This window comes from Panthera tigris, chromosome E3 (assembly GCF_018350195.1).
Source record: "Panthera tigris isolate Pti1 chromosome E3, P.tigris_Pti1_mat1.1, whole genome shotgun sequence".
NCBI lineage: Eukaryota > Metazoa > Chordata > Mammalia > Carnivora > Felidae > Panthera > Panthera tigris.
Genome location: NC_056675.1, coordinates 39641976 through 39669824, shown reverse-complemented (window position 1 = coordinate 39669824; position 27849 = coordinate 39641976). Strand labels below are relative to the sequence as shown.

Genomic DNA, 27849 nt, shown 5'->3' with positions numbered 1-27849 from the left:
GGCGTGGTCTGTGATTGGCGGTTGTGGAGACCTGTTGCCTGAGCACCGGCCCCTTTGCCTTCTTTCGTGTCTCTCCAGGAGCTGAGCGTTGAATGTGGCCTCAACAATCGCATCCGGGTGATAGGGCAGATCTGTGAAGTTGCAAAAACGAAGAAGTTTGAAGAGGTAAGGTCGGCCTCAGTTGGCTGCTGAATGGCGGGGAGCTGTTGGGAGGGCTTGTTCGGCTCTTTCTGGGAACGGGGTTGGCCGCTAACTGCTAAGCTTAACCTGCATCTTAGTGATGGGGAGTCTTCTGGAAACGCGTGGAGTATAACTCTTAGGGGTCAGTCACACGTGGAGGGACTGAGACGTTTCCAGCAGCTCCAAGAAAGGGTTTACGGCGACTGAAAACACGTGCTTGGGGCAGGGAAGTGAAGGAACGTCAGCAAAGAGCGTGAGTCAAGGCTTAGCAGTCCTGGTGTGTTCTGGGGAGAGGTGTCTGCTTGTTTCGGGCAGATGTTTGCGGGCTCTCTCCGGGCATCCCGAGGACAGAGTGGGCAGCTGTCAGGAGAGCACGTCAAGAGCTCTGCTGCAGCCTTGTCCCGAGTTTGCATGAGCGACTTGGGGGGAGACTTGGACTTAGCAGATTGGCATTTGCTAAGGGGGAGGGGAGAGAGCGACCAAGATGTCCACGGCAGGTCGTCTAAAACTTGCGGGCTACTCGTCAGCTGGAATAAATGTGACAGTAGGCATCTGTGTTGGGAAATTGTGGGTGTGGGCAGGCAGTGGCCCGGCTGCAATCGCCTGAGTAGACAGATAAGCCCGAGAGGCTGGCAGAGTCCACAGGCTCGGTGTCTGCCTGTTGTTGTGGCTTAGGTTGCATCACTAGGAGTGTTGAGCATGGGACAAAGGAGGAGAAAGTTCCAGAGTATGCTGAAGTAGTCAGGATGTCGGTGAGACAACACCTAAGAGACGTTTTAGTCCCCTCCTAAGAGAAGTGAGCCCAGGAAAGGGTGAGTGGTCAGGAAACCCTGGTCGAAGGGTTAACATGGAGAAGAGAAGGTGACGTGTGAGAGACTGACCCTGGGTAGCTGTGGGGAATAGGATCTCTCTCCGTGCGCTGAGTGGGGCTTAGTGAGAGGAGGCAGATTCCAGAAGCCCACACGGAGGTCTTGGCCATGGTGTGGTTCAGGGCGGCCCTCAGCTGGTGTGTGTACACAGGGAAGCCAGGGAAGCGGGGTTTCTGCCTCAGGCTGCAGACTTGGGACTGCCTGGTTCTGAGACTCCTTCGGCAAGCTCGAAAGAGCTGATCTCTGGGGCAACCGGGACGACTCCCCTAGCCTGCTGCTCTCCTCCCTCCCCACAGGCTGTGGCCGGGACCTGTGGGGTTAAGTAGCTTGGAGCTACACCTGTGTCAGGTTCAGGGTCATGGGGGCTGTGCCCGGTACACGAGGCATGGGCTTGAGAGGAGTGGGTTCTACGTCCAAAGGACTGTTCCGCTCTGTGCTTTGCTCATGGTACTGTCCCTTGAGTTGAGGGGCCAGCACACCCTAATTGCTGTCCCCTCCCTGCTGGTGGCAGCATGCAGTGGAAGCGCTCTGGAAGGCCGTCGAGGACATGCTGCAGCCAGAGCGGCCACCGGAGGCCCGGCATGCGGTGCTGGCTCTGCTGAAGGCCATCGTGCAGGGGCAGGTAACGGCGGGTGTGTGCGCCGGCGGAGCTGGGACGGGTGGGGGGGGGGGTGTCGTGGGGCGGCCCGCTGACGGCCCCTGCTGTGCCGTGCGTGGACTCTCACCTTCGATGAGGGTGCGGGCGGGAGGGGGGGGTCTGCTTCCCAGGGGCTCCGCAGCAGGACCGCCTGAGTGCGCATCCCCCCGGCTCTCCTGCAAATGGGGGTGCTCGTTCCTTCCTTCTCAGGAGCGTTTTGGGGTGTAAGTTGTCAGGGGCGTGCCTGCCACGAGGGAACGGTAGTTATGTGCTCTGGCTGCCCCCATCCCCCTGCCCCGGCCCGGCTGCCGTCAGCCTTCCCTAGAACTGCGGGCGGCCTCACCATTCCTGTCTGGAAGGCACCCTTCCCTCTTGGAGTTTTCCTCTGGTCCTCCAGCTGCTTGCAGAGGCCTGTCGCCTCCCAGTGCGGTTACACTGTATTTGTCATCGTGGGGGCGCAGACGTGTCTCTTCCCAGCCACGAGCCCCATGAGGGCCAGAACTGTATTGTCCCCTGCTGTGTGCCACCACCGTGCCCGGAGCTCGCACACAGTAGGTGCTCTATACGCACACCTATCTGGAGCTGCTCCGATGTGCCCAGTGTGCCCCCTACAGTCCTTTCTGTGGGAAGGAGAAAGGGTCCCAGGGTCAGGAGTCCTGGAGCCCAGTGTACTTCCTGCACGGCCCATAGCTGCTCGGGAACCCCAGCTGGGGGGTCCTGGCAGGACTGCTGACCTTGTGGTTTTAACCTTCAGGGGGACCGCTTGGGCGTTCTCAGGGCCCTCTTCTTTAAGGTCATCAAGGATTACCCCTCTAATGAAGATCTCCACGAAAGACTGGAAGTTTTCAAGGCCCTCACAGACAATGGGAGACACATCACATATTTGGAAGAAGAACTGGGTGGGTGCCGTGTCGGGTGTGAGGTTTCTCTGGCATTGGGGATCAAATTTGATCCGGGTTGCCGCAAGGCTGCTGAGGCCGAGAGCGAGTGCTGCAGTTTACAGGGATGGCCTGCAGAGGGCGCGGTACTGCGAGGTTCCGCTCACCTGTGTGCAACCTAGATCAGCTGCCCGTCTCCCGGGGAGCCTGTTAGAGATGCACAGTCCTGGGCTTCACACCAGCCCCGCTGGCTCAGAATCCCTGGAGAGTGAGGCCTTTTAGCGGGGCGGCAGGTGGTCTGAGTGTTTTGTAGGGAGAGTGTGCTGCTGACCCAGCATCAGTCTGTTTTATTAGAGTGCCCTAATTTCTGGGGTTTCTGGGGCGCTGGGGCCATCTCGCCATGTCTTCTTCCTGGTCCTCTGCTTCGGGCCTGACCTCCTAGCCCTCTCCTTGGCTGGCCTTCCTCTCTTGTCCTGATGTGGTGACGTTTCTCTGGGACTTGAGGTTTCTTATCACTGCTGTGGAGAGAAGAGGAAGGACAAGTCAGTCTGACTCGGGGCCAGAGATGGGCCTCAGCTGTCAGTTGGTCCCCAGGACAGGTGCTGACTTGAAGCCTGTCCTCAGGTTTTCTGAGGTTATTTGGCCAGTAGTCAAGAGTGGCTTTTTGTCTCTGTTGAGAGGCACTCGGGGAGGGGTCGGGGGCCAGGAATTGGCCTCCTGGATGCGTGCTTGGTGATGCTCACAAGCCCCGCATCCTGGGCTCTGAGCATCAGATGCACAAACTCTGCTACTGCCTCTTAGCCTAGATGCCCTCAGTGCATCGTGGGGGCTGGTAAATTCCCGGGTCCGTGACATGCTGACCTGTTGGGCTCCAGCGAGCCTCTGTCGGCTCCGTGCACGGCGTCTTGTCGCACGGGGGCCAGGGCTGCAGTTGGCAGCGGTGAGAGGGACTGGGGTGTCTTCCCGGGGAGGAGGGGAGTGGGCAGTATATTGTCCTCCCCTTCCCCCCAGCTGGGTTTGTGCTGCAGTGGATGGACATCGGCCTGTCCTCAGAGTTCCTTCTGGTGCTTGTGAACTTGGTCAAATTCAACAGCTGTTACCTGGATGAATACATCGCATCAATGGTCCAGTAAGAACAGCTCCGATAACGTTCCTCCGACCGCAGTCCTGCCGCCTCGGGCTTTTATTTTACTCTGTGTCGGGAATAAAGCTGTTGAAGTCAGCAAACGAGGGGAGAGGTTGGAGGAGCCACAGCCACCTTCTACCTCAGTTGATAAAACGATAGCATTTTCTCTTTTACAGACGAGTAACGTTGCCCGATGTTTCTTGACTATAAGTTTTGGCATCATTTCTTTCGAAACACTCTATGAAATTCGTGAGGGCACGGGTGGGGTCTTGTTGGTCTGTGTGCCCAGCCCTGAGCATTGGCTGGCACAGAGCGGGCACCTGTCAGTGGGTGAGCGGAGCCCTAAGGGGGATGAGTCCTTCCTACAAGGGGGACTTGCAGAGTCACCAGAAAGTGAGACAGAGCCACGCAGCTTCTGGGAAACGTCCCTCCACTGACTTGGCATTTCTTCCAACAGCATGATCTGCCTGCTGTGTGTCCAGACTGTGTCCTCCGTGGACATAGAGGTCAGTAGCTGGTCCTCCCAGGGACGGTTCCTCTCCCTCTCCTTCCGGGCAGGCCAGCTGGCATAGTGCTTGACAGCATAAGCTCTGGGATCAAGGCCTGCACTGCCCCTCGCTGGTCGTGTGGCCCTGGGCTGGCTATAGTAGGAAGCACGATTGGCTGGATGATCTCCGCCGTGGGGGTCATGGTTGAGGGTGGGATGACCCACAGTGACGGGTGACACTCGTCACTCTTGTTCTAAGAAGGCCGCTTTGGCAGTGGGGAGGTGTGATAGTCACTGACTAGACGAAGGCGGGAAGGAGGCTGAGGGTGTCCCCCCTGCAGGTGAGCGGTGGGGCAGGGCCGACGTGACCCCTCTCTCCACCCCGTCAGGTCTCTCTGCAGGTGCTGGACGCCGTCGTCTGCTACAACTGTCTGCCGGCTGAGAGCCTGCCCCTGTTCATTGTCACTCTCTGTCGTACCGTCAACGTCAAGGAGCTCTGTGAGCCTTGCTGGAAGGTGGGGGTCTTAGCTGTTGTTCTGGACAGTTCTTTCCTGGATGGATAGGACAAGGCCCGTCTCTTCGGTGAATGGCCATCTGAGTCTCAGGTGGCCAGACCGTGCCCTGGGGAGGGGAATCCAGTAGCATTTTCCCAGGCGGTTGAGCTGAGGTCAGGGTTTTGGGGGCATTTTGGAAGCTGCTGCCTCTGGGAGGCGATGGTGGAGGGCCAGCCGGACCTGGAGGGCTCCAGAACAGTGGCTGCGTGAGGCTGGCCCACGGGGCCCGGGGCTCCTATCTGCCAGTCTCTAACGATGGTGTGCTGTGTTTCCCAGCTGATGCGTAATCTTCTGGGCACCCACCTGGGTCACAGTGCCATCTACAACATGTGCCGCATCATGGAGGACAGGCGAGTGTGGGCAGGGCCCTGGGGGGACCGGTGAGGGCGAGGCGGCTTGGTCCGCGGCCACAGAGCCGCCTTGGGCAGGCTGGCTGTGCTGGGTCCTGCCTAGCAGAGGCTCACAGGGAGCTTCCCTGTCCCTCTGGTGCCTGCTCCAGAAGCTTGCACTAAAGCCAGAGCTTATGTCTCCCGTGCCTGGTCCCTGTCCTCTCTTCTGCTGGAAAGTCAGAGCATCCAGAACTGAGCCCGTATCTACCACCCCCACTTCGGGCCTCCTCCGGGGAGGCTGCCTCACTGCTGATCCTGGTACAAGGCCCTTGCCCTCACCTCCCACAGTCAGACTGTCACAGGTCTCTCCCCATCTAAGGCCTCCGCCCCTCTGCCCCCCACTCTCCCCACTGGCCTCCTGTACCCTCTCGTGACCTCTTGGAGTCCCTTCCTCCGCACAGCAACTCCATGCCCTTTTCCCAGCACCATGGGACTGTGGCACCATTTGCTCGGAGCCAGGGTGGCTCCCACTGCTCTGGGGATAAGAACGAAACCCCCCGTCAAGGGTAGGGCCTGGGTGGCCCGCCTTGCCTCAGCCCGTGGGCCTCTCGCCCGTCCTTGATCTTCTCCCAGCCGCCCGAGGCCTCTGCACATGCCGCCGCCTCTTGCTGGCGTGACCTCGGCCGAGCTTCTGCATGTGTTTTGATGTACCATGGTCCTTGGTTTCCCGACCGCCTGAGCCAGTTTTCTTTTTTTTTTTTTTTTTAATTTTTTTCAACATTTATTCATTTTTGAGAGACAGAGACAGAGTGAGTGGAGGAGTAGTAGATAGACACAGAATCTGAAGCAGGCTCCAGCACTGAGCTGTCAGCACAGAGCCCGATGCGGGGCTCAAACTCATGGACTGCGAGATCATGACCTGAGCTGATGTCGGATGCTTAACCGGCTGAGCCACCCAGGCGCCCCTGAGCCGGTTTTGTTCTATCCCGTGGCTTCCTCTCTTAGCTGTCATTTGAGCTAGAAACTTGGCATTTCCTTCTGTGGTTCTCTGGTTCGCACGTGTGCCTCTTACGCTTCGGCAGCCGGAGGCTGGGGACTTTTCTCTCACCTTCGTGCCCTGGTGTCTGGCAAGTGTGGGGCGAATGCGTCGCTTAGGACGTTGAATCTGGTTGTTGCTACTGGCCTGTGTTCCCTGCCCGCCACCTCTTTGCCAGCTTTGCTTCTGGCCCGTGAGAGCAGGGGCCTCGGGGAGGCTGCCTGGGCTCCGCTGACCTCTGCTCTCTCTGCGGAACGCTTTCAGAGCCTACATGGAAGACGCCCCGCTGCTGAGAGGGGCCGTGTTCTTTGTGGGCATGGCTCTCTGGGGGGCGCACCGACTCTACTCGCTCAAGAACTCCCCGACATCCGTGCTGCCGTCGTTTTACGAGGTACGGTGGTCTCTGCGCAGGGAGCAGGGTCGGGGACTCCACAGTCACAGGCCGGGCACAGGCCCATTCGAGGTGGGTCCTACTGCAGGGGCTGAGGTGCCGTTTGCAGCTTGGGGACGAGATTTAGGATCATTGGAAGGTTTTATCTTCAAGCAAACGTCGTATCTTACGAGCTTTATCTTCTGTAAATTAGCATCAGAACCGAGTAAGATTCCCCCTGGTTGGTGGTTTTATCTCGTCAGGCGCTAATCTCACTCTTGCTGTAGCACAAGGCCAGCGAAGTAGCTCGCTGCCACGGTGCTGACAGTGTTCAGAGCGCTTGCCATGCACGTTGTCACACAGCCGTCACGGCCCCTGGTGAGCTGGGACCGTCACACCATCCTCTTAGCCGCCGCGTCGTGTCCAGGCTCACGCTCCATCTCCCGAGCTGCTCTTCCCGCCGTGCCTCTGCCTCCCGCGGCGTGGAAGGTGCGGTCCCTGCACAGTGCCTGTCCCAGGGTGGCTTTCACATTCTGCTAGGCTGGTGAGCCAGTGGCCCAGAATTTGTAGTTAATGGTCTGGCTGAGTCCAGCCCTTTGGAGCCCGTGTAGAAAATGCTTGCAGGCTCCTAAGATCCTCTTTCTGTGGTCGTGACAGAAGTGTGGGGACCGAGTCCCCCTAAAGCCTCTTAAGCTAGGTTTGGAGGGCCGTGTGAAGGGGGGCTCCCTATGCATGAGCAGGCAGAGGCTGACCGCCAGGTCTCTCGTTCCAGGCCATGACCTGTCCGAACGAGGTGGTGTCCTATGAAATCGTCCTGTCTATCACCAGACTCATCAAGAAGTACCGGAGGGAGCTCCAGGCTGTGACGTGGGATATCCTGCTGAACATCATCGAACGTCTGCTGCGGCAGCTCCAGGTGAGGCGGCGGGATGGCCGGCGGCCCAGGGCGGACCGCGACCGGGCGCTGGCCGGCCACAGGGCCCTTCCCAGCTGGCTGTGGATCCTCGGGTGCGGCAGGCTCACCTCACCGGGGGACGGCCCCCTGTGCGTTTTGCTCCCCTCCCCCCAAGTCTGCTGAGGCCACGCTGATGGTTCTCAGTGGTGTCATCTGGCCGCCCACTGAGGATGGCTGGCTTTGCCAAAGCTGCTCCATGGTTTGGAGCAGGAATATGCGGGCGAGCAAGGGGGCAGGCTGGTGTCGATCCCCTTCATGGCCCGTAAGTGGCTCCCCAGAGCATTCAGCACGCCGCCCGTGACTTTAGCGTAGCTTTGGAGGAAGCGTTGGCCACATCAGGAAGGGGCAATGCTGGCGGCACGGGAGCCGCAGAAGAGACGAGGCTGTGTCTGGTGCGGCCTTAGGGCTGGGTCTCCTGGGGGACTAGGGTGGGTGGTGTGCCGGCGGCCAGGCCGGCGGGCGGAGGACTGGAGCTCGGCAGCGACCGGACTCTCGTCCCTCAGGGCTTGGCTGCTGGGCCAGACCCGTGGAGCGGAAGTCACTTCTGTGTGACTGCACTTTGGTGTTTCAGAGCCTGGACAGCCCGGAGCTCAGAGCCATCGTCCATGACCTGCTGACCACAGTGGAGGAGCTGTGTGACCAGAATGAGTTCCACGGCTCGCACGAGAGATACTTCGAGCTCGTTGAGAGATGTGCAGACCAGAGGCCGGTGAGACCTCTTCTCCCTCAACTGGGCGGGGCCTTGGTGCTTGGGCAGGAGGCTGGTTTAGGTCAGGCTTCTGGGGGAGAAGTGGGACCCCTCAGCTCTGGGGGCCATGGCCCTGCGGGTCTGAAACCAGTTTCCTTGAGTTTGAGATAAAAGGCTAGCAGGCTCCTGCTTTTCTGGGGTCTGTGCTCCAGCAGGGAAGTTTGCTGGGGCATCAGCAAGCCGAGCGAGCGTGGGTCTGTTAGAGTCGGTGCTAGCCTAACCATCAGCTTCCTCCCACCTGTCTGGAGGAAGGTGCTGGCCAGCTCCAGGGACACCTGCTGCTTGGTGCGTCTGCCCCCGGGCCACAGGCTTTGTGTTGGCACCAGAAACGTACAGCCTGATGCCAAGGCTTTGATGTGGGTTTTTAAATGAATTTTCACTGCTGCCATTAGAGCCTTTGTCGTGTAGACTTCCCACCTTGGGCCTCCAAGTGGCTGGCGTCACTGAGGAGATATGCCCCCCCAGGCCAGCAGCACGGGCCATATGTGTATTTGTGTGTGTGTGTGTGTGTGTGTGTGTGTGCGCGCGCGCGTGTGTGTGTGTGTGTGTGTGCCTGCCTGCATGTAGGAAACCCTCCTCGAGGGCAGAGCGGCTCCTTAATGCCAGGTGTTTCTTATTTTGACAGGAGTCCTCCCTCCTAAACTTAATAACCTACAGGGCTCAGTCCATCCATCCGGCAAAGGACGGCTGGATTCACAACCTGCAGTTACTGATGGAGAGATTCTTCCGGTAGGGAGCCTTTGGAGGCCTGTGTCTGTGCTCTGGGCCCAGTCTGGCACATAGGGAGTCAGGGCTTTCCCTTTTCCCTTTTTTCTTTTTTTCATCTCTTAACGTTTATGAGAGAGAGCACGCATGCGCGCGAGTGGAAGTGGAGGGGCAGAGAGAGAGAAAGAGAGAGACAGAACCCCACACTGGCTCCATGCTGTCAGTGCAAAGCCCGATACAGGGCTCCAGCTCACAAACCGTGAGGTTGTGACCTGAGCTGAAGTCAAGAGTCTGACGTTTAACTGACTGAACCACCCAGGCGCCCTCCTTTCTCAATCTTGAAAGGACTAGTTCTCCCTGTGCAGGAAAAGGTTTGTTTTCCAGTAGGACAGAGTCCCCTGAGGCCCCTGCACTTAATTTCTTCCTGTCGAGTGGTTGTGTAAAAAGACCCTCTCTCCAAGGGCTGAGCTCTCTGCCCCTTTGCCCGGTGTTGGGTCTGAATGTCGAGAAGCTGGGCCCTGTGCAGGGTCTACCCTGCTGCAGAGGTGCGTGGTTCTGGGGGCTGGGGCCCAGGGGCAGCCCTCAGACTCAGGCTGCAGGTGAGCTAGGGCCTGGTGGAGGCTGAGGCTGGCAGCCGTGCCCCCCCGCCCCACCTCTAGCAGCTGTGTTCCCCCCAACCCACCTCTAGCAGCCGTGCTCCCCCGCATCGCCGACTCTAGCAGCCGTGCTCCCCCGCCCCACCCGCCTCTAGCAGCCGTGCTCCCCCCATCGCCGCCTCTAGCAGCTGTGCTCCCCCGCCCCACCCGCCTCTAGCAGCCGTGCTCCCCCGCCCCACCCGCCTCTAGCAGCCGTGCTCCCCCCATCGCCGCCTCTAGCAGCTGTGCTCCCCCGCCCCACCCGCCTCTAGCAGCCGTGCTCCCCCGCCCCACCCGCCTCTAGCAGCCGTGCTCCCCCGCCCCGACCGCCTCTAGCAGCCGTGCTCCCCCGCCCCCGCCCGCCTCTAGCAGCCGTGCTCCCCCGCCCCCGCCCGCCTCTAGCAGCCGTGCTCCCCCGCCCCCGCCCGCCTCTAGCAGCCGTGCTCCCCCGCCCCCGCCCGCCTCTAGCAGCCGTGCTCCCCCGCCCCGACCGCCTCTAGCAGCCGTGCTCCCCCGCCCCCGCCCGCCTCTAGCAGCCGTGCTCCCCCGCCCCACCCGCCTCTAGCAGCCGTGCTCCCCCATCGCCGCCTCTAGCAGCTGTGCTCCCCCGCCCCACCCGCCTCTAGCAGCCGTGCTCCCCCGCCCCACCCGCCTCTAGCAGCCGTGCTCCCCCGCCCCCGCCCGCCTCTAGCAGCCGTGCTCCCCCACCCCTGCCCACCACCGCCTCTAGCAGCCGTGTCCTGCCCCCAGGAATGAATCCCGCAGTGCTGTGCGCATCAAGGTGCTCGACGTCCTGTCCTTTGTGCTGCTCATCAACAGGCAGTTCTATGAGGTACGAGTCCTAGTGGGGGGTGGGACACCGGGATCAGTGGGCTCGAGGTGCGTTTGTGAGCTGTGCGGGCACTGCGAGTCTCCTGGGTGTGCCCTGGACTGTGTAGCAGGCTTTCTTAAGTCTGCATTTGCCCCTTCTTGCGTCCTTCTGTTGTCCGGAGCCCCCTGCCTGGCCTGTGCTGAGCCTAGAGACCAGTGAGGGGCCCTGACTCCATTCCCGCCCGCAGGGATCTCGCCCCAGTAGTCACCTAAAACACAAAGATTCTGGACACAGTCTTGCGTGAGGACATTTTCTTTTTGCTTCGGTGTCACCCTCTCTAATCCCAGCTTGACCTCGGTGGTTCCAGGCCCTGCCTGTGTCTCCACTGCCAGTTTTTTCCCTCCGGCCCATCATGTACTTGGTCTGTGGCCAGAGTCCATCTGTCCTTCAGAGACATCCGTGTGCCCCTGCCCTTGTTCCCCTGCCTGTGTCCCCTTTCCTCCAGGAGGTGCGCTTCAGGCTTTGCCCCTCTCCCTTAGCCAGCCTTCCTGCCATTGCCCGTGTTCCCAGCACCTGTCCGCCCTCTGCTACCCTCTTAGCTTTCCCTTTGTCTGCATCTTTGTCCCTTGGAACCCAGTTCATTGCTGCCTCTTCCAGGAAGGCCCTCTGGGTTCTCTGCTCCCTCATGTCAGGGTCGGTCTTGTCCTGCTCTCTGTTGCTGTGGTGCTTTGTACCTGTGGCCGTGAAAGCTCTTGTGGCCGGTTATCGCGGACTCTGTGATGTCAGGAACGAGGTCTTCCTACCCCAGTGCTCGCACGCAGGGGGCCCTCCGCCTAGGAGTGTTCTGAACCGTGACGGTGAATGTCAGGAGTAGCCAGGACGCTCACTGCTGCATCTCACCTGGGCCTGGGCCCGGCCACGCAGAGCATCCCTCAGATGCTGCCACGCCTCTGCCGCACGTGGCTCACGTGTGCCCACTTGTGCCGCCACAGGAGGAGCTGATCAGCTCAGTGGTCATCTCTCAGCTCTCCCACATCCCGGAGGACAAAGACCCCCAAGTCCGGAAACTGGCCACCCAGTTGCTGGTGGACCTGGCCGAAGGCTGTCACACCCACCACTTCAACAGCCTGCTGGACATTGTGGAGAAGGTGAGAGCCCCTCCGGCGGGTACCTGGGCCGCCAGAGGGACCCCTCTTTGTGGCAGAGCCCTGCAGGCGGCACTGGACTCTGGGCTCTCTGCCCCTATTCTCCGAGGCAGGGCGATCGGTGCGCCTTGCAGGCAGGGCTCCTCCCACGGCAGGGATGGGCAGCGCTGGAGACCCGGCCGGGCCTGCAGCTGGGGCTCCTGGGGGGGGCGGCCTGGAAGCAGGCTTCGGCCCAGTACTGTTGCACAGCCAGCGCGTTTTTCTTTTAATGCTGAAATACGTTGCAGTTTCTGAATGGTCGGTCCCTCAGGTGTGTGAAATGCAGCTTTTGAGAAACAGGAGAAAGTATCAGGTCTGATGGTTGCTGCCAGAGGGAGGCCTGAACCGCGAAGGTGAGCACACGTGTTCTCTCTAAAGGTGATGGCCCGCTCCCTTTCCGCACCCCCTGAGCTGGAGGAAAGAGATGTGGTGGCATATTCAGCCTCCTTAGAGGATGTGAAGACTGCCGTCTTGGGGCTCCTGGTGATCCTTCAGGTGGGCCTCTGCTCTTCTGGGAGGTTGCGGCGGCCAGCTGCCTGTCGGGATGCGTCTCCTGGGACCCCGGGCACCCCCTGGGGGCCGCAGAGGGCAAATTGGCAGTGACCCAGACCCCTCTGGTCGTGGGGTGCGGGGCTCCCGAGAGCTGCGGGGAGGGGTGGACAGGGTCGGCCAGAGCAGTCTGTATGGAGATGCCCCTGAGTCAGTGCCGGGACTGTCCCCTCAGCTCTCACCGCAGGCCCGCCATCGACGCTGGCCCCGTGGGCGCTGGGGTTCTTTGAACAGCTTTGTTGAGATGTAAGTCATAAACCACGTAACTCATCCACTTAAAGTGTGAGGTTTGGTGGCTTTTTCAGTATCTTCAGAGTTGTGTGGGCATCACTACGGTTTTAGAACATCCTCGTTCCCCAGAAGGAACTCCGCACCCGTTAGCCACCCCCCACCTCCCCTCAGCACCCCTGCCCCTGGCAGCCTCTGGTTCGCTTTCTGTCCTGTGGGTCTGCCTGTTCTGGACATTTCGCAGAAATGGAATCCCACACCACGAGCTCCTGTGGCTCCTCCCCGTGGCGGCAGGCGTCCGTGCCTCCTCTCATGTCCACGGCTCGTAGTCACGTGCCGGTGTGCCTTGCCTGCGTCGTCTTTGTCGCTCGATAGACACGGGTTCTTTCCACCTTTTGAGTCTCGTGAATCACCCTGCTGTGAACACTCTTGTACGAGTTGCTGTGTGGACATAGGTTTTCGTCTCTCTGGGGCTCCCACCTAGCAGAGGAATCCTGGGTCAGACGGTAACTCTGTGCTTCATTTGAGGAGCCGCCAGCCTGCCTTCCTCTGGGCTCGCTCCGTTAGACCTTCCCGGGAGGGGGTGTGAGGTTCCACTTCCTCCACATCCTCCCCGGCACTCCTCTTCTGCTTTTCTTGAGTGTAGCCCTGCGGGTGCCTGGGAAGTGCTACCTTGTTGTGGCTTGACCTGCTTTCCCCTGATGCCTGTGACGAGCGGCCTTTCATGTGCCGATCGGTCACTGGTGTCACTTTGGGCACAAGCGTGTGCACATCTTCTGCTCGCTGTTTAGCTGGGTCTTTGTCTTTTCGTTGAATCGCGAGAGCACTTTGCACGCCGTGAACAGGAGTTGGTTGCCAGTTAGAGGGTCGGCACGTACTCTTTCCCTCAGTCGTAGCAGCACGTCCTCGCCCTCCTGTGGCGTGGCTGTCCCCCCGTGTCCCTGAGGGTCGCTGGGGCTGTGGCCTCCCCCCTTCACGCCCCAGACAACCTCCGCCTGGGCTCTGCCGTCCGTCTCAAAGCACCACAGTGTGTGTTGAGGTTACTTGCCGGTGTCAGTATTCCGTGAAGCAGAGTGTTCGAGTCAGTTGCCTCGGAAACTTGCAGTTCATGAGATGTTCGAGGGCGTGGCAGTTTCCCATAGCGCTTCCCCGTGACGACGCTCTGGTGTGCGAGCGTGAACTGGGGGAGGAAAGCCGGGCAGCCCATCCCCGGTGCCCCTTCATGGGGGCCCGGCTCTCTTGACCGCCGTGACGTGTGAGGGAGCATGCTGGGCTGAGGGGCCTGTGGCCTGAGCGCCCCCAGGTCCCTGCCGCAGAGACGTGAGAGAGGCCATCTGTTACCCTCACCTGGGACCCCAGCCCTGGAGACCTGAGGGTGGGGCCACAGAGCCAAGCTGTTTCCTAGTTGTGGCAAAGTCTGGGGCCAGGCCGTTTTTTTGTTTTTTTTTTATGTAATTAAAAAGTCATCCCTGGGGCGCTTGGGCGGCTCCATCGGTTAAGCGTCTGACTTCGGCTCAGGTCATGATCTCATGGCTTGTGACTTCGGGCCCCGTGTCAGGCTCTGTGCTGACAGCTCAGAGCCTGGAGCCTGCTTTGGATTCTGTGTCCGTCTCTTACTCGGCCCCTTGCCCGCTTATGCTCTGTGTTTTTCTCTCTCTTAAGAATAAACGGTAAAAAACAACTTAATAAGTCATTTATGCATTCAGTTGAACAGTATACACACAGCAGAGAGTTAGATTGTTTCTCTTTCCTGCAGAACAGGCAGGCAGCCGTCCCGTCCTCTTCTGTCCTCTCTGGACCTGCCCCTGTGTTGTCAGCGTTGTGTCCGGCTCCCTCCCTCCCCCCACCTTGTTTTGTTAATGAGTTGTCTTTAAAAAGAATAGCAGTGACGCGTGTTTTAAGCTCTCACTGTTCTCTTCAAGAGTACCACGGACCACAGCGGGGTCCCTGCTGCCCCTGGGCGGCCCATGCCACCCCGAAGCCCCCCACACCAAAGTCTCACCTGGCCTGTCCCAGGCTCACCTATCAGGGAGGTGGGGCAGGAAGGGGGCTACAGTGGGATGACAGCCCGGTGGCCGGTGAGTGGGCCCCCTTACCCTCCTCGAGCACCCCGGCGCCTCACGCCTGGTCTGTCCACTTTCCTGGTGGCAGAGAGAACGTGCTTCCAGCCCACGGGGGTCTCGTCACCCATGTTGCCGAGTGGTGGGCCATTGGACAGTTTTTCCTGATTTATTAGGAGAGTTCCCATTGAGGGCGTGAACGTGTCGTTGTTCCTGATTTTTTTCCCCATAACTGAGAGTACGCACATGTGGAGTGTCCATGGGATGAAGTCCCTGGACTGGAATTAGTGGCTTGAAGGGTCTGTGCCTTCCGGGGAATGGCAGACCCCTCCCAGTTACTGGGGGAGGGCCTGTCCTGGTTCCTGGGCACGAGGGTGCTGGCCGCACGGCTGCATTGCAGCCTGCTGCCTTCCGAGCGAGCGGCGTGCTCTCTCCGCAGACCAAGCTGTACGCCTTGCCTGCCAGCCACGCGGTGCGTGTGTACGAGACCCTCGTCAGCCACCTGCAGCTCCACTACAAGCACGGCTATGCCCTGCCCATCGCCAGTAGCATCCGGCTGCAGGTAGGAGGGCCAGCTGGCTGTCGGTGGCCATAGTGGAACAAGCTGCGCCTCAGGGCTGCCCACGGTCCCTTCCTGGGGGCCTGCTGGTGACATCAGGGACCTCACTCCGGGGAGGTGGCAGGTGGTCCCAGGAGGGGACTTTGGCGGACTGTTCCATCCTTAGCACCAGCTGTGGCTGCAGCCTCCCTTTGCCCCTCCCTTTGCTCCCTAGCTGCTGCCCCTCCCTTTGCCTGCAGTGCGTGTGCCTCTGCGTGTGCAAGTCTGAGCCCTCCCGTGGCCTCAGGTGTGGGCAGAGAGAGGGGACTGCACTGTCTTTCAGGGTGGCACGCAGCCACAGCCTCGTCTCGGCGGGGGCTGTGGAGTCTCTGGGGGCGGGGTGCGGGTGGGACTGGGCGGGGCTGTAGGGTGCAGGGGCGGGGCTACGGGCTGGGCTAGGTGGAGGGGTGGGGCTGGAGGGCGGGGTGGGGCGGGGCCAGGTGTGGGGGGGTCGCTGCTGCTGAGCGAGCTGGCAGGACTGACTGCTCTGAGGGCACCGCTGAGCAGAGGCCTCTGGGACAGAAACGCTGGTCCCTTCTAGAGCATCCACGTGTCAGGCAGCCCCCTGTCATTTGGGCAGCCCAGTTAAGTGACCTGTTGTTCATTGGAGGAAGTGACAGCACCTGAGCAGGGTTCTGGTTTTTTGGCACCCTGGGCTGCGTGGTGCTGCCCAGCCGGCGTGTGAGATGCCCTTTCCCTCCGTCGCTGGGGCGGGCCCCGCTGTGCCTGGCATGAGGCCACGGTGTTGTCCCTGCCGTGGGGAGGGCGCACCTCCGCGGGCTCTGAGGGAGAAGGCAGGGACGCCTGCGTCTCGGCCCCGGTGCCTCTTTGTGCACAGTGGAGTCGGGGCGCGTTGGCTGTTAGCGGGAACGGCCCTTTCTGAGAGGTGCCTGGGTGCGAGTGGACGGCCCTGCCTTGTTGAACCTTGCTTTCTCTCTGCAGGCCTTTGACTTCCTGCTGCTGCTGAGGGCGGACTCCCTGCACCGCCTCGGCCTGCCCAGCAAGGACGGGGCTGTGAGGTTCAGCCCCTACTGCGTCTGCGACTCCACGTGCGTGTCAGCCCTGCTTCTCCAGTTCCGGGCCGTGGCGTCCACCGCCGTCTGCCCTGGGGTGGCCCTGGGTCTGTGCGAGTGTCCAGAGCCGTCCTGACGACAGTGTGGGGCGGGGCCGGGGGCCAGCACCTGTCCTGACCCCGTGGAGTGGGGGCTTCGGCCTCAGGGCTCCTGCCACTTGTCTCCACAGGGAGCCAGAGAGAGGCTCTGAGAAGAAGGCCAGCGGCCCCCTGTCGCCTCCCACCGGGCCATCCGGCCCAGCACCTGCCGGTCCCGCTGTGCGGCTTGGCTCCCTGCCCTACTCCCTGCTCTTCCGGGTCCTGCTGCAGTGCTTGAAGCAGGTGGGGTGGCTGGTTCCTCAGCTGAGCCAGGGCACACCGAGCGGTGGTTGGTGCTGCCCACGAGGCATGGTGCCTGTCTCTGTAGCGGCGACCTTGGTAGGTTCACCCCAAGGTCACAGCCGGGAGCATCCGCCGTGCACCGCCATCACCCGGGGCTGGGCACGGAACCGAGGAGACCTTCCTGCCTCTGGGCGATGGTTGTGGTATGATGTGGGGGCGGGTAGGCAGATAGCCGGGATCGCGGGACTGGTGTGCCTCAGAAGGAGACTCGGGTGCACTGAGCCCCGGTTGGGGGCACTTGGAGGGGCAGGTGACAGGTTCCAGTGGCAGGAGTAAGCCGAGCCTGCAGGCAGGGTAGGTGCAGTTCTGGCGGCAGGAGGCAAAGCTGGGGCCGTGACACGGAAGGGGAGGGGCAGAGGCCTATTCCCATACAGGGTCCGGGGCGGCTAGCAATGTGGCACAGTGGGGCTGGGAAGCCTGTGGGGGCTTCAGTGAGCTCTTGAAGGCCACGGGCAGGGAAGCGGCTTCCCTGGGGGCGCTGGGCGTTGGCACTAATGGCTGCCGTCGGACACTTCCTGTGAGAGTCTCGAGGCCTCCGAGTCACAGGTGGGATCTGGGGAGTGGCTCTCTGGTTTGGTGGCCACTGAGCTTACGGGTGGCGGCCTCTGGAAGTTGCAGAGGGGGCTACGACCATGTTTTCCCATTGCCGTGTGCCCAGGTGGATTTGGGTCCTTGAGTGTGTGTGTGTGGGCTTGTAGATTGTTCAGGAACGCTTGCCGCCTTCTCTTTGAGCTAGTTACACGAGCTTTTTCCTTGCTGCATGTTCACTGTGCTCCGGGTAGGCGTCAGTCAGCATGCCGTGGGCGCCGTGCCCTGGACGGGCAGCCTGTGGGTCACCGTGGGCACACGGGGAGGGGGTCAGGTGTGGGGAGTCCCGGGGCCAGCTCGGAGGGGAGAGGCGGTAGGGGCCGTGCACCGGGCCTCCCGCTCAGCCTGGCCTCGGGAGGGCGGCCGCCGTCATGCCGGAGTGAACTTTCTCGGAGGGGCACGTGTTTCTCGGGCTGCGGGCACAGAGGGCGTCCAGAGGTCACGCAGCTGCCCAGCTCAGACTGCGCTTCGGGCCCTGAGACGCGTCTTCTGTCTGCAGGGCCCAGACGGTCCCTGCTCAACGGCCCTTTTTCCTGCAGGAGACGGACTGGAAGGTGCTGAAGCTTGTTCTCGGCAAGCTGCCCGAGTCCCTGCGCTTCAAGGTCCTCATCTTCACGTCCCCGTGCAGCGTCGACCAGCTGTCTTCCGCCCTCTGCTCCATGGTAACGTCACCACCCACACCGGGGCCGCAGCCGGTGCCTTCCTCCCAAGGACCGTGAGGCCCCGGGAGGTCAACCGTGGAAGCCAGAGAGGGCGGTCTCCCCCAGAGACAGACCCCTGTGTGCAGCGCACATCGCGCGTGGGGCCCTGTCCTTCCCCAACTCAGGGGCCGGAAAATCAGAGGCCTCACTGAAGGGCTCGTGAGCCAGATGTGGTATTTTGAGTTCTTCCGCCGTCTTCCTCACCCCTCACCGGGGCTCCTGTGACAACGCTCATCCCCTCTCCCGACTGTCCGTAGCGCACCAGCGTGGGCGCCCCCTGCTGCACACTTCTGGGAAAAGGCAGACCCTTGGCCAGAAAAGGAAGTGGGAGACCCCCCACCCCCTGGGCTCACGAGCCCTCCTCAAACCGGACCTGCATTCTCACGGGCTCTCCCGCACCCTCGGCCCCCTAGCAGTCTGCCTGGCTATCCACCCGGGCCTCACATGGGGGGCCTTGGTCTTTAGCTTTCAGGTCCCAGAACTCTGGAGCGGCTCCGAGGCACCCCGGAAGGTTTCTCCAGGACCGACCTGCACCTGGCTGTGGTTCCTGTGCTGACGGCGTTAATCTCTTACCATAACTATTTGGACAAAACCAGACAGGTACCAGGTGGGGGAGGGACAGGTGAGCTCATGGTGCTGGCATTGGAAAGCCTGGGTCCCAGGATGTTTGCTCTAGCCGCACGGGCCGGACGTTTTTCTCATGATCCGGGTGGCTGCTCGGCCGGGAGCTGGCCTTGCTTCCCCCCTGGCCGCCGGACCCCTGCTGGCATGGCGCTCCTGCGTTCCCTTCCGGGTGGTGTGGGCTTAATGCGGTGTCGACTGTCGACCCCACGTGCAGCGGCATTTTTTCTCTCTGTGGAGCCCCGCCTGCTTGTCCCACCCTGGCTTCAGGACAAGCGCTGAGCCACTTGGCAGAGCTGGACCTGTTTTGAGAGGCCAGGCAACAGGGTCCGGGGCACCTGACTTCTGTCTGCCTCCACGTCTGTCGTCAGGTGCAGAAGCACACGGCAGCACTCCTCCCCTTTGTTCCCCACTGTTGGGCACAAGGCCTGTGCTGCCATCACATTGGCTATCTCGGTTAAAGTCCCGATGCTTCGTGGTCACTCTGCCTTCGTTGACGAGGGAACTGAAGTCTTAGGTCGGGTGGTCCGCTCACGGTGACAGCTGGCAAGGAGTGGGGCCTTGACTAGCCTCGGGCCGCTCTGAGCCTGCCTTCCTGGTCGTGGCAAGGTCGGGAGCTCACGCTCCCTGTCCTCCCTCCCTCCCTGACTGCACTGTCTCCTATGTGGCTTGGCCTGGTTCATCCTGGCTGTGCCCCGTTGGGCAGCAGGCCATGTTGGGGTGAAGGTTTCCCGAGAACCCTTGAGGCCCAGGGTGTTCCTGGCGGATGGGGCTGGCTTCAGGAAATCGAAATCCTCCACGGGGCCCTGTGAGGCTGTGGCTTGAGTGGGAGCTGCCTCCTGCTGGGTACTGGCTGCCCGGAGCTGTGTGGGCCTCTGCCCGTCTTGCTGCCTCGGGCGGAACCTCCCCCGTAATAAGGTTCCGTGACCGGGGGCTAACGGGCCCAGTGTGTCCCACCTCTGGGGTTGGCTGAGGGGTCGGGGCGGGGAGCGTCGCCTGCCGGCGTTGGCCGGTTGGAGGTGCCAGGAAAGGCCTGACCAGAGCTGTCCTGCTGTCCCTTCGCCTCGGGTGGGCCCACCTCCTGGCCCTGTGCTGCTTATGTGCTTAAGGACCTGGGATGAGGCTCTTCACCTTCCTAAGACTTGGTCTCCCCCTCTGTGGAACATTCTGGAGTGGGGCGAGGGGAGACAAACCTGTGTAGGGGCAGGGGTGCGGAGGGCCGGCCTGTGGCGGGCTGGGTCTGAGGCACCCGTGCTGCCCCGCAGCGGGAGATGGTATACTGCCTGGAGCAAGGCCTGATCTACCGCTGTGCCAGCCAGTGCGTGGTGGCCCTGGCCGTGTGCAGCGTCGAAATGCCCGACATCATCATCAAGGCGCTGCCTGTCTTGGTCGTGAAGCTCACACACATTTCGGCCACAGCCAGCATGGCCATTCCACTCCTCGAATTCCTGTCAAGTAAGCATCCGCTTGCATGCTTGTTGTTGTGTGGGGGGGGGGGCGGGGGTGGTGGTGGACCCTTGGGTTTGGGGCTGCAGTGTACCCAGAATAACCTGTGTTGACTTCTCTGAGCTCATTTTGCTCTCTCTCTTGGGACGTAGGTTAGTGCGCGGTCTCCATGGAGCACCTGGGCTGTGCCATGCTCTGTCGCCTCAGGGCCTTTGCACTTCCTACCCCCGAGCCTTAACTGCTTTCCTTCCTGGCCTTCAAGTGGCTGGCTCCTTTCTCATCCTCTGTCTTAGTTTAAATGGCATTGAAGCCTCTGTGTTGCCCGACATGGGTCCCTGCACTTGGCCTGGCTCTCGGCATCTTCTTTATTCCCCTCAGGGCAGACACCCTGCGTGTGAGCTCTGCTGAGGGGCTTTGCCGATTCGCCTCTCAGACTGCGACTTCCGGGAGCTCGGGCTGCCTCACTCACCCCTTCGTTCCCAGTACTCTAGCGCTTGTCTGGCCCTCAGCGGGGTGGGGGACGGGAGCAGAGCAGGCCACCAGCACTTTTGTAAAGGGCCACATGTTGGCTTTTGCTGTGCATTCTTTTGGTTCGTAGCTTTTAAAAACATAAAAGCCGTTTTTAGTTCACAGGTCATGCAGACGCAGGCCACTGGCTGGCTTTGGCCCGGGGACCGTGGGTTTCTGGCCCTTGGAATAGAAAGCTGAGGGTCGTGGGAAGGTCACGCTCAAGGAGGCTGCGAGCTTCACTCCTTTGCAGCCCTCTTCAGTCAGGGTGGCCGCGCCGGCTTTTGGAAGTAGCACAGGACCCTGGGGACACCGGGTGTGGGCCTGCCTTGGCCCAGGCCCCCTCACCGGCCGTGTCCCTGTCCCGCAGCTCTGGCCAGGCTGCCTCACCTCTACAGGAACTTTGCCGCTGAGCAGTACGCGAGTGTGTTCGCCATCTCCCTGCCGTACACCAACCCCTCCAAGTAAGTGCCGGTCACATCCCTCCCTGTGACCTGGGCCAGCCCGTGGCCCCTTGGAGCGGACAGCGTGCTGGTCCTTTTTTTAAAAAAAGTATTTTAAGAGACAGTACGTGCCAGTGAGCAGGGGAGGGGCAGAGAGAGAGGAAGAGAGAGAATCCCAAGCAGGCTCCACGCTGCCGGTGTAGACCGATGCGGGGCTCGAACTCGCGAACTGCGAGATGACGACCTGAACTGAAATCAAGAGTCGGACGCTTAACCGACTGAGCCACCCAGGTGCCCCTGCGTGCTGGTCTCTGTCCTAGGACGGGCCTGTGGCCTCTGGGCCCCCCTTCTGTGCTCGGCTTGGCACATCAGCCTCGGGGGCCTCGACCGGGCCAAACCACTTGTCTTCCTCCTCAGGTTTAATCAGTACATCGTGTGCCTGGCCCATCACGTCATAGCCATGTGGTTCATTAGATGCCGTCTGCCTTTTCGGAAGGATTTTGTTCCTTATATCACTAAGGTAGGCCGGAGGAGCTCAAACTCCTTGCAGGGTGGGATCTGCTTTGCTCCTGGCTGCAGTGGGGTGACGGTCAGGGGAGAGGCAGGTGGGCGTCGTCGGGTGCTGTGCTCACCGTGTCCCAGGCCTGCGGAGGGAGGAGACATGGGGGTCAGTCCCCCGGGCCTGCAGCTCAGCTCTGTTCCACTGCCAGGGCCTGCGCTCCAATGTCCTCCTGTCTTTTGACGACACCCCGGAGAAGGACAGCTTCAGAGCGCGGAGCACCAGTCTGAACGAGAGGCCCAAGAGGTGCGGGCCTGCGGAGGGCGCGCCCAGTGTCTGTGGAGGGCACGGGCCGGGGTGGGTCAGCGAGCGTGGCCTGTGTGACCGGCACGGTGGGGTCTGGGCTGACCTGTTGCCGCTGGGCTGTCTAGCGGAAAGGGAACGTGGCCGAGGGGATGCCCCGTGCAGGCCATGCTGGGCCCCAAGGGGTCCCGGCGTCAGGTAGGGCAGGGCCTGCGATGCTGCTAACGCCCGCATCTAGCTGCAGCGGCCGGCGCTGTGGCCTACAGCCAGTCCCGGCCACGGAGCACCGAGGGCGGACTTGCCGACGGGATCAGGGTGCCAGCCGTAGGGCGTCTGGGTGGCCCGGCTCCACCCGGTGAGCCGAGGGCTGCGACAGGGCAGCTGTGGCTCCCGGGAAGCCGAGTACCTGGGCCCGGGTGAGGAGGAGCTCCAGGGCCCTGTAGTCAGCCCGGCCTCGGGCCGCGGTCCCCCTTCCTCCTGAGCTTGCTGTCCAGCCTGCTGCCAGTCAGGGGACACGCTCCCCTGTACCGTCACAACCGCTTTTGCCAAAGCCGAGAGCCGTGCTAGGCTTTGTCTCGTCTGCACTTCACCGGAACGGCGACTCCTCTTTCTGCCCCCGCCTTCTGCCCCAGCTTTTCAGTTCTCCCCTGGGGGGGTGGGAGGGGGGGAGTACGGCATTTTCCAGAATGACCAGGTCATCGTGACTTAAAGTTAAAAGCTGGCTTCTTAAGCCCGGGTCGCTGGGGGCCCGGGACCTCGAACTAAGAACCGGCCTCTTTGAGTGGTGACCTTTGGGGCCTCAGCGCTCCCTGCTCCCCGAGCTGGGTGGTGCCGGCCGCAGGGCTGAGGTGGGGGGGACGCCTGGTCAGCGCAGCCTGGAATCTGCCGTGCGGAGCACTCCATACACGTTTAATTTGCACTAATGTTCTTTGTTTTGGTACCGTGACTTTTTCTCAGTTATGTTTACGAGATGTATTTTCATGCGTTTTTGTTTTCTGTTTCTTCCCCCTGCTAACTGGCCTCTGGCATGGTTTTTTGTTCATCTCACCCGCGGGCTGTCCATCCTGACCCCGTGGCCTGTGACCTTTCCTTCTCATCCCTCCAATGGCTTGCTCTCCCCTCCCGGGAGCTGGGCTCTCTGGGGCTTGGGCCTTCCTTCCTCACCTGGTAGTTTGAGGATAGCCAGACCCCCCAAACAAGGCTTGAATAACTCCCCACCCGTGAGAGAATTCCAGGAGAGCTCTGCAGCCGACGCCTTCCGGTGCCGCAGCATCAGTGTGTCTGAACATGTGGTCCGCAGGTAGTGGGCTTCTTCGGGCGGGGGGCTCAGACCCTGCAGCTTGGCCCATGCGGCGGCACTGCAGGCGGGAGCGCCCGGGTGGCGGTGCATGGGGCGCTTGCATGACCTCGTCGCCTGGCCGGAGCTGGAGGAGCAGGAGACAGAGGCCCGTCCTGCCCAGCCCAGCCCTCGGTCCCGGGGAGCCTGGTGGTGAGGGGTGGGAAGGTTGCATTCTGTCCCCGAGCCTCGTCCCAGCATGGGCTGGCTGCAGGCCTCCTCGGAGGCTGGCCTGGGAGCCCAAAGCAGGGAGGGCGGTAGCTCTGAGGAAGCCAGGCACCCGGTGGCAGCTGCCCACAGGCCTGTCCCCGGAGGCGGGGGGCCTCTGCGTATGAAAGCAGCGCCCACGGGGGACAGGAGGGAGCATGCTCCTGGGATTGGCTTTCGTATCCTCTCAGGTGGACTTTGTTCTTGAGCTTTCTCTTAGTAAAGGTCCGCTTTCTGGGGTGGCTGAAAGGGCGCGGGGGCTTTGAGTGGGGCAGCGGGGGTGGGGGCCGGGCTGGTGAGGTCAGAACCCTTGAGGGGCGTGGCCTCGCTTACTTCTCCCTGCTGTGTCTGAGTGCGGGTGTGGGCCCCTGGGGGTCGCTGCTCCTGCCGGTGGGTGCCGGCCGGCCGGCCGTGCTAGGCTGCGCTGAGCTGCGGGATGGGGGTGGTCTCCTCCCCAGGAAGCCCCTTCGGGCCCAGGAGACCCACTTCCTAGGAGCCTGGCTTGGGCTGCAGCCTCAGGCTGGCCTCTGCTGAGTGTGGTTTGGGGGGCTGGGGGTGAGGCAGCGAGGCTCTCCGCTCTTTTCTAGCATAGTCTCTATCACAAGCAGAACGTGGCAAAGGGGCTTTGAAAAATTGGCATCAGAATTAAGCCCGCATAAGCCCCTTCTGGTCACGGGGTGCGTGCGGAGCTGGGGCGGCCTGAGTTCAGGGTGAAGAGCTGCACACGAAGCCCAGACCCTCCCCGTCATCGGGAGGTGGCCCCGTGGGCAGAATGCAATCTTTGTGTGTGTGTGTGTGTGTGTGTGTGTGTGTGTGTGTGTGTCTGTGGTCTTCGTGTCTCTGCATGACTAAAGGGCTCTGCCACAAAGCCGTCCCCTAACTCCTGCGCTTCGGTGAGGGGATGTCGGTCTCTCGTGTCTCCCGTGAGGCCTTGCCCTCCTCTCTCTGGGAGGATGTGTCGGCGCGGTCTGCCGAGCCGTGGCTCCACTGGCCGTGCGCCCTGGTGGGGCGTTTGTGGGCGCGGCCCCCCAGCAAATGCATGCCTCCAGCTCTGGCCCCTGGGGGGAGAGGAGGGGCCGGTCGGCACCTGACCTCGCTGGGCCCCTCCCTTCAGCAGGATCCAGACGTCCCTCACGAGTGCCAGCTTGGGGTCTGCGGACGAGAACTCGATGGCCCAGGCTGACGACAACTTGAAAAATCTCCACCTGGAGCTCACGGAGACTTGTCTGGACATGATGGCCAGATACGTGTTCTCCAACTTCACGGCGGTCCCCAAGAGGTACAGGCTGGGGGGGAGGCACAGCACCGCGCTCTCTTCTGTGACTGTAATGGGTCAAAGTGGCGGTGGCGGGTGAGTCGTGCAGGGCTCCTTCCTGCCGGCGGCCCTCAGTCGGAGGCGCCTTTGGAACCACGATGCCTGTCCAGAGCCCACTGGGCAAGGTGTTGGCCGATGCCCCTCTGCTTTCAGGTCCCCCGTGGGGGAGTTCCTCTTGGCTGGTGGCAGGACCAAGACCTGGCTGGTTGGAAACAAGCTCGTCACTGTGACGACGAGCGTGGGGACCGGGACCCGGTCACTGCTGGGCTTGGACTCAGGAGAGCTGCAGGGCAGCCCAGAGCTGAGGTGACCGCACCTTCCAGCCCCTACCTATCGGGCCGTGACCCTGGCGGTCCTGAGCCCAGGCTGGGGTGGCTCTGTTGCACGCCAGCCTGGAGCCTGCGAGGCATCTCGGTCACGCTCGGCACGGACCCTTCCGTCCTCAGCTCTGACCCCAGTGCGCACGTGAGGCAGACAAAGGAGGCGCCTGCCAAGTTGGAGTCCCAGGCTGGGCAGCAGGTGTGCCGTGGGGCCCGGGACCGCGTCCGCTCCATGTCTGGTGAGCCCGTGCCCCTCCCTGCCTCCTCGGGGCCTCTGTGGGTGCACGCACTCGCGAACACTGCCGGGATGTTGTTTCCGAGAGCCCTCGTCACGGGGTGTGGCAGGCGGTGTGCCTTTTGCACAACTCTGGCCCGCAGGCCCTTGTTGCCGAGGGTCCGTTTGTCACGGCTTGTGTTTCCTGTGAACCCTCGGCAGTCCTTGTCCTCAGCTCAGCTCACCCCTGTAGCTTTCTTTTGCTGCAGCCAGAACGAGCCACGGTCCGACGGTGGGGGCAGGTGGGGCAGGTGCTGGGGCCCCTTCCTACTGCCCTGGGCCCACCGAGGCCGACACCCAGAGAGGGCTGAGCTGCCTCTGGTTGCTGGCCCGGGGCTCCGTGGCCAGCAGGGCCCTGGGTGGAACAGCCAGTTCTGAGCCGGCGGCTCTGCGTCGGGCAGGTGGGGGTCACCAGCCCTCCTGTCCTCCCCTTCCTCAGGGGGCCACGGCCTTCGTGTTGGTGCCTTGGACGCTCCAGCCACCCACTGCCCAGGCGCACAGACCACACCGGCCAGCACGTCCGAGAGGGCCTCGGCTGCCGCCCAGCTCCCGGCGCAGGAGAAGACGAGCCTGGCGGCCTACGTACCCCTGCTGACCCAGGGCTGGGCGGAGATCTTGGTCCGGAGGCCCACGGGTACTGACGGGTCTGCCCTTGGCACGCCTGGGCCTCGGTCAGCACACACAGTGGCCGCGGGACCATTAGCCACGAGGGTCTTAGGTACACAGGAGGGGCAGGCAGGCTGGGCCGAGGGAGCTTCTGCTCCGTGACGCCCACACGGTGAGCGGTGAGGGGGATCCACAGGGCTGAGCGGGGAGGGCCTGTGCTAGTCCGCTCGGGCCTCCCTGACAGAGTGCCCCGGAGCGGGCAGCTTCAGCAACAGAAAGGTATTTCCTCCTGCTCCCGGGGGCTGTAAGTCCCAGGTGGGGGTGCCAACCGGGCTGGGTCCTCTTGAGGCCTCTCTTCCCGGGGTGCACACGTGTGTGTCTTCCCTCGTGTTCTTGCGTGGTCGTCCCTCTGTGCGGGTGTGTGTCCCCTGGTAAGGACTCTGTGGATTAGGGACCACCCGGGAGATTGGGTTTTCCCTTACCGCGGTGCTTTCCGAGGTGCTGGAGGTGAGGACTTCCACACAGGAATTTTGCGGCACACGATTCAGCCTGTAATGGGTATTTGAGGTTAAAGGAAGCCAAGGCCCGGGGCCTGGGGTCCGCTTAGGGCGCAGCGTGGCGAGTGGTGACTGGGGAGGATAAGGCGCCCGGTCCTGGGGAGCCTCCTGGGCGGTAAGGCTGTGGGCCCTGGGTCCTCTTGGGGAGCCGGCACGGGGGAGGCCAGAGACTGGATGAGAAGGGCCAGGAAGGGCCGGAGGAGGTGGGTCAGGGTTGAGGGAGATGCTCTCAATGTGAGGACGCTCGGTGTGGAGGGCCGCGTCAAAGCGTTGGCCCGTGGGCCTTGTGGGGAGAGGGAGCCCAGAAAGCCCCCGGCTCTGCCCCATCCAAGCTTTTCGGTGATGTCTGTTCTTTGCGGTGCCTCTGCCGGGCCTGACGTGGGTGTGAGAGCTGACCTGGGGTGGAGAGTCGTATGAGCTGAGGCCCTCCTGTGCGTCCGTGAGGCGGGCGACCACTGGACGGGAGCTACTCCTGAGCTGGGGGTCTGGCGGTGTGGGGGCGGAGCGTCGGGGCCAGCCAGGGGCCCGCCTCTGTTAGAGCTTTCTCCCCCTTCCCCATCGCTCCCTGGTTGAGCACAGGGAGCTCTGCTCACCCCCGGGCACGTGCCCTTGGGGGTGGGGATGGCCGGTGGCGGTGGCGGGCCCGCGGCCTGAGGGGTGCTGCCTGCCCCTCCGCAGGGAACACCAGCTGGCTGATGAGTCTGGAGAACCCCCTCAGCCCCTTCTCCTCGGACATCAACAACATGCCCCTGCAGGAGCTGTCCAACGCCCTCATGGCCGCCGAGCGCTTCAAGGAGCGTCGTGACACGGCCCTGTACAAGTCACTTTCGGTGCCGGCGGCCGGCTCCGCCAAGCCCCCTCCGCCCCCACGTTCTAACACAGGTGGGTACCCGTCCCGCCCGACCTGGCCGTGCTGTCTGGAGGCAGTGTCGCTCCCCTGCGCCGCAGGTCGCGCCCACAGTGGGGGTCCCGGAGCTTTCCTCGCCGCCGCCACAGCCTGACGTGGGAGCAGGGCCCATTCCCACTAAAGGGACCCTCTTCCCGAGGCGCGCGGTAGCTGTGCGGGGGCGGGCACGGCAGAGCCCCCGCAAAGCCTGTGCCCTGCGCTCTCCTCGGAGCGCCCGTGGCCGGGGCTCTAGGCGGTAACCGCGCTTCTGCTCGGGTGTGGGTGTGGATGCGCCGAGCACACAGTCTGCACCTGCCTGCGCTCGTGCCCGTGCCCAGCCTGCGGCTGCGGAGCTTCCGGGGCACCGTCTGGCCTTCCCTGTGGCCGCAGATGGCGCTCAGCGGCCCGGGACCCGTGTTGGCGAGGAGGAGGGCCGCGCTCCCCTTCCAGACGCCGGCTGCGGCAGCTTGGGGAGCCGGGCGCCGCTGGCCCCTCCGCTCTCTCTCTCCAGGCCCGGGCTCTGTGCGGGACTGGTGGTGCCTTTCCTCTGCTCGACTGTGCATAGTCTCCCCTTCTGCTGACTGGCCGCTCGCGGTTTCCCTCGCAGTGGCCTCTTTCTCCTCCCTGTACCAGACCAGTTGCCAAGGAGAGCTGCACAGGAGCATTTCCTGGGCAGGTACTCGTGTGTCTCTTTAAGGGAAGCGGTGTTTGCTCCAGAGCGCCGCTCTGCCTCGTAGATGCTGTTCTCATCGCCCCTCATCCGCTCATCCCTCCGTGGTCCTGCCAGAGCCGCTCCGTGCCCTCTGGGGGAAGGGCCCCGACTCGCATGAGGACGTCTGTGCAGAATG

The 27849-nt window shown here is 62.3% G+C and overlaps 1 protein-coding gene across 16 annotated transcripts in view; it reads left to right on the top strand.

Annotated features, from left to right (window-relative positions):
- TSC2 (TSC complex subunit 2) overlaps positions 1 to 27849 on the top strand; it is a 36068-nt gene that overhangs the window by 1654 nt on the left and 6565 nt on the right. For 5 of the 16 annotated variants that reach the window (XM_042972351.1, XM_042972341.1, XM_042972339.1 and 2 more), the window contains exons 3-32: positions 79 to 165; positions 1561 to 1671; positions 2441 to 2585; positions 3576 to 3693; positions 4148 to 4196; positions 4567 to 4692; positions 5008 to 5081; positions 6361 to 6487; positions 7239 to 7382; positions 7993 to 8130; positions 8795 to 8898; positions 10260 to 10341; positions 11313 to 11468; positions 11883 to 11999; positions 14781 to 14903; positions 15882 to 15988; positions 16182 to 16332; positions 17520 to 17642; positions 18147 to 18281; positions 19568 to 19757; positions 20626 to 20719; positions 21116 to 21218; positions 21409 to 21503; positions 22672 to 22800; positions 24158 to 24322; positions 24512 to 24664; positions 24805 to 24917; positions 25392 to 25586; positions 26794 to 26997; positions 27609 to 27677. In XM_042972351.1, coding sequence (XP_042828285.1) covers positions 79 to 165; positions 1561 to 1671; positions 2441 to 2585; positions 3576 to 3693; positions 4148 to 4196; positions 4567 to 4692; positions 5008 to 5081; positions 6361 to 6487; positions 7239 to 7382; positions 7993 to 8130; positions 8795 to 8898; positions 10260 to 10341; positions 11313 to 11468; positions 11883 to 11999; positions 14781 to 14903; positions 15882 to 15988; positions 16182 to 16332; positions 17520 to 17642; positions 18147 to 18281; positions 19568 to 19757; positions 20626 to 20719; positions 21116 to 21218; positions 21409 to 21503; positions 22672 to 22800; positions 24158 to 24322; positions 24512 to 24664; positions 24805 to 24917; positions 25392 to 25586; positions 26794 to 26997; positions 27609 to 27677 — 3727 coding nt within the window. The remainder of the gene's footprint in view (positions 1 to 78; positions 166 to 1560; positions 1672 to 2440; positions 2586 to 3575; positions 3694 to 4147; positions 4197 to 4566; positions 4693 to 5007; positions 5082 to 6360; positions 6488 to 7238; positions 7383 to 7992; positions 8131 to 8794; positions 8899 to 10259; positions 10342 to 11312; positions 11469 to 11882; positions 12000 to 14780; positions 14904 to 15881; positions 15989 to 16181; positions 16333 to 17519; positions 17643 to 18146; positions 18282 to 19567; positions 19758 to 20625; positions 20720 to 21115; positions 21219 to 21408; positions 21504 to 22671; positions 22801 to 24157; positions 24323 to 24511; positions 24665 to 24804; positions 24918 to 25391; positions 25587 to 26793; positions 26998 to 27608; positions 27678 to 27849) is intronic. The other 11 variants (XM_042972346.1, XM_042972355.1, XM_042972345.1 and 8 more) reach the window with 6 other exon arrangements.